The sequence below is a fragment of the Austrofundulus limnaeus genome, unplaced genomic scaffold (genome assembly GCF_001266775.1).
Source record: "Austrofundulus limnaeus strain Quisiro unplaced genomic scaffold, Austrofundulus_limnaeus-1.0 Scaffold39, whole genome shotgun sequence".
NCBI lineage: Eukaryota > Metazoa > Chordata > Actinopteri > Cyprinodontiformes > Rivulidae > Austrofundulus > Austrofundulus limnaeus.
Window position 1 is genome coordinate 1413150 of NW_013952441.1, and position 8504 is coordinate 1421653.

At 36.8% G+C, this 8504-nt stretch overlaps 1 protein-coding gene across 1 annotated transcript in view; it reads left to right on the top strand.

Annotated features, from left to right (window-relative positions):
* dock1 (dedicator of cytokinesis 1) overlaps positions 1 to 8504 on the top strand; it is a 242473-nt gene that overhangs the window by 54904 nt on the left and 179065 nt on the right. Inside the window, exons 17-18 of the mRNA XM_014007051.1 lie at positions 1529 to 1632; positions 2339 to 2522. Coding sequence (XP_013862505.1) covers positions 1529 to 1632; positions 2339 to 2522 — 288 coding nt within the window. The remainder of the gene's footprint in view (positions 1 to 1528; positions 1633 to 2338; positions 2523 to 8504) is intronic.

Below are 8504 nucleotides of genomic sequence, written 5' to 3' on the forward strand. Positions count from 1 at the left end.
AGATAATTCAGAGGCGGTCTGTTCAGTGAGTTTTACTCCTGGAGCTGCGAGGCTTTCAAGCTACGTTCAGACCGAGCTGTGCTGCCTCTGTTTACTGACTGAACCAGCGGCTGTTGCTGCTGACGTCATTACGCTTTTGCGTGATGCTGCATTCAGGACAAGCATGGTAAACTCACCACGCTTACGCCAAACCAGTCGCAATGATGCGTTTAGGTACCGAAACATGGTACTGTTTGATGTTGCGTGAATAGATACTCGGTAGTATCGACAGAATTGGGTCTGTGCATAAAAAATTATTGAATTCGGTACCCATCCCTAGTGGGAGGAATCTTAAATTGAAGCTACTTTACAAGTTAGCAGGTAAATTGCAAATTGATTGTATGAAGGATGGATTCAAGGTGTTTAGCTAATTATGAAAAACGTAGTTGTGGCTTTGTTCTGTCATGGATGCTGTGCCTCTGATGTATTTTGGGCTTATACTGCCTATATGTGCATTTCATATTAATACATACTTATGACTATAACTATATCTTGCAGAATTTTAATCGGATTGGTTGCACAGTGTTTTAGATTGTTGATTGGCTCCCTTCACATAGGGAACGCTGTGTCCCATGGTTATAAAGCTCAATGGAGAAAGGCACACAGATACAGACTGCCCCGAATTTGGTGTTGGAAAAGTTTACCTTGAAAAGTGCTTGAATTTTACTGTGGGAAAAGTTTACGAACCTTGATATATAGACTTCTGGCCACTGGAGTTCATCCTCTGTAGTTATTTTTTTCAATGTGTGACAAAAAGTGCATCATTTTTTAAAGCTGCTTGTAGCTTCTGAAACCAGCTCAGAGCTGCTTGTACAGATCTGGTAAATTCCTTGTCAGTTTTTGAACTCCTTAGTTTAAACAATATAATCCTAAAGTAGTGAATTTATTATTTTTTTTCTGTGAACATCCTACTTTTGACCACCAATCTTCTTAAAAAAAAAACTAAAGAGAAAGAAATAAAAGGAAAGTTTAAAAATATTTGAAAATGATATTGCCGATCAATTGTTTTTGGAGATTACAGTCGATGAAAATTATATCTTTCAGCAAATTTCCCAACCCTATATGTTGTTTTTGTTTATTGGGGGTGGGGGCTAAAGCAGTTTATGCACAAATAAAACCACAACATTAATAAAAACCTTAGAACATTTGGCAGCAGCAGATTCTTTAGCCCTCTCAGGAGCTGACTCGGAGCCTCTAGTGCTGAGATGATCTATTTTATCAGTCTGCTGGTTTATAGACTTCTTGTAAAATCAGCAATCGTGCGTTTTTTTTTTTTTTTTTTTCCTAGCAGAATCGGCTTTCTTAAACATTCTGCGACTGTGTGCACACTGTTCATTTAGGCAAATTGCCCTGCACGTGTTTGAGATCTGCTCTGTTGGTTTGCAAATTTACCCCTAGAATAAAAAGCACACACTTTTGTGCAACACCATCGATATCTCCCCCTCCTGGTTTCCTGTTTCCTCATGTGTTTGATTTTGTCCTCCCACAGCCAGAGATAAATCGGAGAAGACGTTTGCCTTGTCTTTTGTTAAACTGATGCGGTATGATGGAACCACTCTGAGGGACGGTGAGCACGATCTCATCGTCTACAAGGTAAATGTGGAAATCTCCCCTAACTGTTTGGATTGGATTTGTGCTGATTTCTGCTACTGGCTGCCTGTGTGTGTGTGGGAAACCCTTGCTGCTTAAGACATTATCGTGGGCCGTAGGCAAAATATTTTGCTTGCTTAATTCTTAACTGTCATGTTATCCTGCTTTCATAGAGTGATGGTTTGGAATTATTGTATATCAAGCTTCTAAAGGAAATTAAATAAAATCCCCTCCATAGTGATCATCAAAGACAGAGATATCAAAAGAGTAAAGGCTAGGGGTGCACCAATAAACTGTCCGGCCAATTTATCAGCACCGACTTCCTTAATTTTGGGAGATCAGAGATCGGCTGATATTTGGAAAAGATCAGCTTCTCGTCTACCTCCACAAAGGTCTGAAAATCAGCCACTGTCCACTTTTGCTCTGCTGTGAGCACTACCTAATGCCCAGTTAAAACAAATTTGTATTGTTTCAAGGGTATTGTTCACTGTTTTTCAATAAAATTSGGACATTGAAAGTGTATTGACCGCATAACACCTGACAGAGTCAGCTATTTCAACAATTGGTATCGGCCAAATTCAGAATCARCATGCAGGCTTTTTAAAGRTCAGTGATTGGTGCACCCCCTACTAAAGACCTTCACTGCAAAGTAAGCATCAGATTTAGGAATCAGCCGGTAAACTGAGCAAATCATATCTTTAATACCCAGGCAGAACAAAAGAAGCTGGAGGACTCGTCTTTCTACCTAAATGTCCCGTCCACCAAGCTGGAGCTGGAGGAAAAAGGCTACTCTGCCACCGGGAAAAGCACCCAGACCCTGGGGGCCTGCACCATCAGCAAGGACTCCTTTCAGATCTCCACTCTGGTCTGCTCCACCAAACTCACACAGAACGGTAAAGGAAAGGTTTGATGCTTTAAACCACCATATTTTTATCTGTTGTGGATTTTTAGTTCCTGTTTTAGTGCAACAACTTTACTTATGAAGGCTTTGACAAACATTTCATTGTGTTTTATTCAGGTAAATTTTTAACTTTTACTAACAGCTGTATAGTCTGAATCATAACTTGACATCACTTTATATGTAAGTGTAGAATTTGAGTTTGATTCCACCTCATGTTTAAATGTTTTTATCCACTTTCTAGTTTTCTGAACTCTTTATTTCGCTCTGTCTCTTTACATTCCTGCCATTTTTGCTGATTAATCTTTGCTCTGTTTACTGTTGTCAGTCTGGCAGTATTTTAAAAAATTTTTTACTCGGTATTCTCCAGGCTTCTAAGAAATTCTACACTTACTAAGCTAAGGAAATCCTCATCTCTGCCCTTTGGCTCGTGGATTAAGCATTGTGGCATCTTGTGTTCCYGCCAGCCTGTAGACATGTTTATAGATCCCTGCAGGCATCAATATAAACCCTGTTAGACGTGCTGGCATTTCTAGGGTGTGTTCATAACACTGTGGTTGTTATTGTGTGAGGAGCTGTTAGACTCTGTCRGAGTGGCCTCATGCTTCTACCAAGGTTTCTTCTTTATAAGTGTCGGCTCCAATGCACCACCGTCAGTCTTGATTATTACCCACYGCCAAAGATGAGAGGCGAAAGTGATTTTACTTGTGTCTGTGTGAATGTGTTTCTTTAATTCTAAAGCTTTTGTTTTGTTTTTTTGAAAAAGAAATTACTTTTACACCTTTCTTCTATCATTAGCTGTCTTTTCTAGGCTGGTGTCCRTAATAATGCAGGGGCCTTTTGTGTCTTTGCAGCACATATCTGGTCTCTAATGAAGTCACGAGTGGAAGAAATAAAAAACAGTTTCTTCCATTGTTACTCCTCCTGCGTGTTGCAGCGACATGTAAAACCGAGGTTCACCAAGTCTCAGTAATGAGCTCACTTCGGACTGTCGAATAGGCTTTGGTTAGATCCCCGACTCAAGGGAAGCATTTTATTGTGAAAGTGCTTCTTAACACCATACAGACGGTGGGGAGGAGGGTTCAGGTTGACGCAGTAACGTTTCTGTTGGGGCTTGTTAAGGTTAGGCTGTGGTACAGCTGACTGAGTGCCCTCCTATTCTGCTCAGGTCTATTAATGCCAGTGAGCGAGCAGCCAGTCCCAGCTGAAGGAGGAAAACTTTCCCGTGACGATTGCACCAAAATGGATATTTTAAAGTCTTGTCTCTGCTGTAATATAGATTTGTAGTCTGCAGCATACAGGAAGACACCAATTAGCATTATTTCTCAGCTGTATTTGTTCAAGAGAGCACTTGAACGTTAATGGCTTCATCGGCCTGTTGACTCCGATCAGTCTTTCTGACACGGGTCATTTTTATGGTAATATTTGCTCCTTTCTCCCAAACTCACAACTGTAATTAAAATACCCGTTGTGTGAGCAGTTAAAAATATGACGTAAAAGGTTAGTGAGTAATTAAACAACTTAAAGTTACCACCTCCATYACTATGTCTGCTTAAACATAGGAATTAGGTTGACCCCTGTAGAATTTTTTATAGCATTTTTCTGAAAAATTATTTCAGATTTTTTTTATCAAAAGAAGTAATTAATTAAAAATATTAAAGACCTAGCATTCCTTCATAAAAACCATATTGCCCACAACATTTTATGCCAGAGATTGAAACTAAAAGAATCTTAAGCTTAGAGCTACCACCACACCAAATATGGAGCCCGATGAAATCTGTTTTTTCCCCAAATTCTCTTTTTCTTTTTCTAAATATCTGCTTTTTTCATTTTTTTCATTCTAGACATATTTATTATCTTGAACTGTGTAATTTTGTTAGTTTTTATTGTCTTCTGAATGGGTGTTCTGAACTGTAATKTCATTGTGCTCTGTACAATGGCAATAAAGGTTTATTCAATTCAATTCAATTTAATTCTAAAGTGATTGAAAAAGATTTTTAAACAAATGAATAGTCAAGGAATTCAAAATTTAATGGCTGTTATTTCATTTTCACAAATAGAACAGTTTGTTTTGGTTCAGTTTAACATAAATGATGAATATTTTTGCAAGGTATTTAAAATTAGTTCACATTTTAAAAAAACAAAAACGCAACTTTGTGTGAAACATAGAATCTCACGTAAAAAATTTTCTTTTCGTAAAATAAAAACTCAGCATTGTCCGAGGTATATAAAACTGTGTTTATGCAATTCACTTCAATTCAAATTCAAAAATACTTTATTGATCCCAGAGGGAAATTAGGTAATTACGGTATTTTGAAGGATGTTGGTGTTTCAGCGATCCACTTMGCCATTTTCTGACCAGTTTTTCCTGTTTGTGTGAGGAGGGGAGCCCAGTCTGTGCAGCCAGGTGACGTCAGGTACACAYGGTGAAATGAGTGAATTCTCTGGGATTCTGCGTTTTGCACTTGATTATTTTTTTTATTTTTTTATTTCATGAGTCCATCTGTGTTTTCTGCATCACAGAAATTCTGAGGCCCTGCAAATTTCAGCTCACTACATATAAAACTGGAGGTTTAGCCATTTTCATGTTTGTTGCTGAACTTTGGTGGCCATCTTGAATGGTGCTGTGATCAACATCCAAYGATTAGTTCAAGAGATTTATGATAATCTGTTGCCTGGTTTATGGGGTATTTTGATTAGGCTCCTCCTAGTGTCTATAAGAGGATTAATCCACTGTGTCTGAGTTCAAACAACTAGTGAAATCCAGGGGGAACCTCTGTTTGATGTCCATCACTGCCACCTGCACAGTTTCTATGGTTACTAGCTTCAAATTGCGTGCACTTTGAGGCTTTGGAGGCAGAGAGGAAGTGCAGKCAGGATGGAGGTATTGGTCCCTGCAAGTTGTATTTATTTAAATTGTAGAGAGTCCCAATGTTCATATTAAACTTTTTTACCTTTTGCTGCAACTTGGTTATAAAACTTGATTAAAAAAAAGAAAAGTTCAGAATCCTTAATGATAATGTGTGCCAGTGTTTTTCAACCMTGATCCTTAAGGCACACTGCCCTGCATGTTAGAGGTCTCCCTGYTTTGACACACCTGATTCAGGTGATTATAGTTCATTAAAAGCCTRTTAATTAGTTACCAACTGAAATCAGCTGTGTTGAAGCAGGGAARCGTAAAACATGCAGGACAGTGTKCCACTGTGTATGCCACTGAGTATTCACGTTATAGAAATGGTCCATTTTTCTTCTGTGTTTTTCATCATCTACCTTAACTCGTTCCACAAGTTTTATGCTATTTCAGCAATTCATATAACAAAACGTTSGTCTCATTTATGACTCCAGTGCTATGACTTTTGGTGTTTCAGCAACTTCAGCTATTTAGCTGTTTCTGTCATTTTTTTTCTCATTGAAAATGGAGTTATCTTCACCATCCTTAAAACCCTGAAAATGTTTCTAAATCTTTACCTTTTGTTCTGGTTTTCCTTTTTTCAACTGTTTTTTTCTTCAAATTTTAGCTTTTTTTTAATTTATTTTTTTGCTATTTCATTTATCTTTTCACTCCTTTCAGCTATTTGTCTGTTGATTTATAGATTTTAATTAGGTTTCTTTTAGCAGATTTCTGCTAATTTAAGCTGTTTTGACCTTTTTAAGATAAGATAAAATTTTATTGATCCCACAGTGGGGAAATTTGCACATTTTTTTTCTATTTTGTTGCTATTTTCAGCTATTTTGAGCTTCTTTCATCTAAATTCTCCTGAGGTTTTGATTGCTTAATTCAGCAATAGTGCTCTTTCTGTAGCTTTTTGCTAATTATTTTTTGGATAAAAGATAAACAATTTTTTTCTTCTTTCTGCTGCCTTTTTGTTTTATTTGTGATTTACATTTATTTATTTTATTGTATATAGAATTTATTTTATTTTTTAAAACTAAATTAATAAACGTAAATAAATAAAAATGTTTTCATTTACTTTTTTCTAAGTTAAGCTTTTTTTTCTGTTTTTTTAAGCTATTTTTCTGCTCCCTTCAGCTTTTGTCTAATATAAGCATTTTTAGGCTTATTTTAGTCTCCTTTTTGTTAATTTCAGCTATTTTTGACCTTGTTAGCGTTTTTTAATCCATATTCACCTTTTTGTGACAATTTCAGCTTCTTAATTCAGCTAACATGCTATTTCCATATCTTTGTACTAATTTCACCTTTTTTTTGCTACTTTTTAGCTGTTTTTATGCTCATTTTAAATAGCAGCTTTCTTGTACTCCTTCATGTTTTTTCTGTGAATACGAGCAATGTTTTTCTCCATTCACCGTTTGTCGAAGGTCAACTTGTTTCTGCTGCGGTCTACTTTTGTTTTCCGACTTTCTTCAAAAGTCAGCTGTTCAAATTGAACTCACATGAACAGTTTTGCTATAAAACATTTTTAACTTCTTCAGCAGCTTCCAGGGAAAATCTTTCAGCACTAAACGTTCACATTTCATTTTTGCAGTAAATGCAAATTCTCTAGYTAATGCTGTAATCTTTACATCTTCTCTGAAAAGCAGATCTTTTCACAAATGAGACTCAGTTTTTGTTTACTTGCTGGTTAGAGTGGAGTAAAAATTTGTAACAACAGTGCAATCACTAAGTCAGGTTTCAGTCCCAACCTTTGAGAAAAAGCAAACTCAGTTGCTCATTCAAAAAATAATCTACCTTCTACCAATTCAGTGGGGAGGAAACCACATCAAAAAGGGTTTTTGGTGTTTAGCTTCACTGCCTATTTTCTTGACTCGTAGGTTTAATTTGTTTGGCACCACTTGGTAGATAGGGGTAAAATGGCCCTGTCGCCTCACATTTATGTGAAAGGCCTGAGCAAAAAAGCCTTCTTTTATTGAAGCATCGCAGTTAATGGATGTGCGGGTGTTTTAAAAGCCTGCTTTGTTAAGATCTACAAATTCTCGATGGCACGCAGGTGAAATCTTTTTTCGGTTTCTTTCATTTAAATTCAGTTTCTTGCTCATTTTTAAAATTTACTGCAGTGTATCTGTGATGACTGTCAGCTGAAAAAAAAAATTGCCGCCTCAAACTATTAAATCGTTCTGCTTTTTATATCAGCTCATATTTTACCAACTTTTCTCTTCGCCTTGTGCATAATAGTTAAAAATATACAACTAATCAATGGAATAGAAGCTAATAGCTGTAGGTGGAATCATATCTAAACTTTTCTTTCAACAGAATCAGTTCATATTCGTCTCAGTTAACTGGTCGGTCCCGAGAGGTTTCCTGTGAAGACGTACTCGTGCAAAGAAAAAAAGGAAAAATCAAATTGAGCACTCGAATGCCCCCTATCTACAGCCTTCTGGCTTTATACACATGACACCTCATCACGGATCCCCACAGCTGAGATGAAACACTCGTTTTAATTAAGCTGGATTTATGCAGGCRGTCTCTCAGCGCTGGAAGCTTGTGTGAAGTGGCTGCTTGTTCTTCTTTGGGTATTTGCAGCATGTTTTACTAAATGGAGACTGCAGGAGAAGCACAGTAATGTAGGGATGTCCCGATACCACATTTTCACTTCCGATACGATACCGATATTACAACTTTGAGAATTGTCCAATACCGATATTGATCGATACCGATATTGACCCGTTATCAAAACAGTACAAGTCACACAMTTTTTTCTGTTTTGTAATGTAAAATCTTAGAAAAATCTTGATCAAGTCAAACAGTGAAAAAGAGTAGGTATGAGAAAAACTGACCCATTTATTTTTAAACAATGGATCACATACATTTTAMACTGAAGAACATTCTACAATTTAATAAAATAAATTATAATACCCTGAAAATAAAACATAATAAAAACAAAATGTTCTTTTAAAGTATAAAATAACAATTCAAAATCACTTCGGTTATTGTTTTACTACCTGTCAGCCTGGTGCTGCTTTATGGTGGAAAAAACTGGAGGTGGGGACAAAACAAAACCCCACATTATTGTCTGTTCAA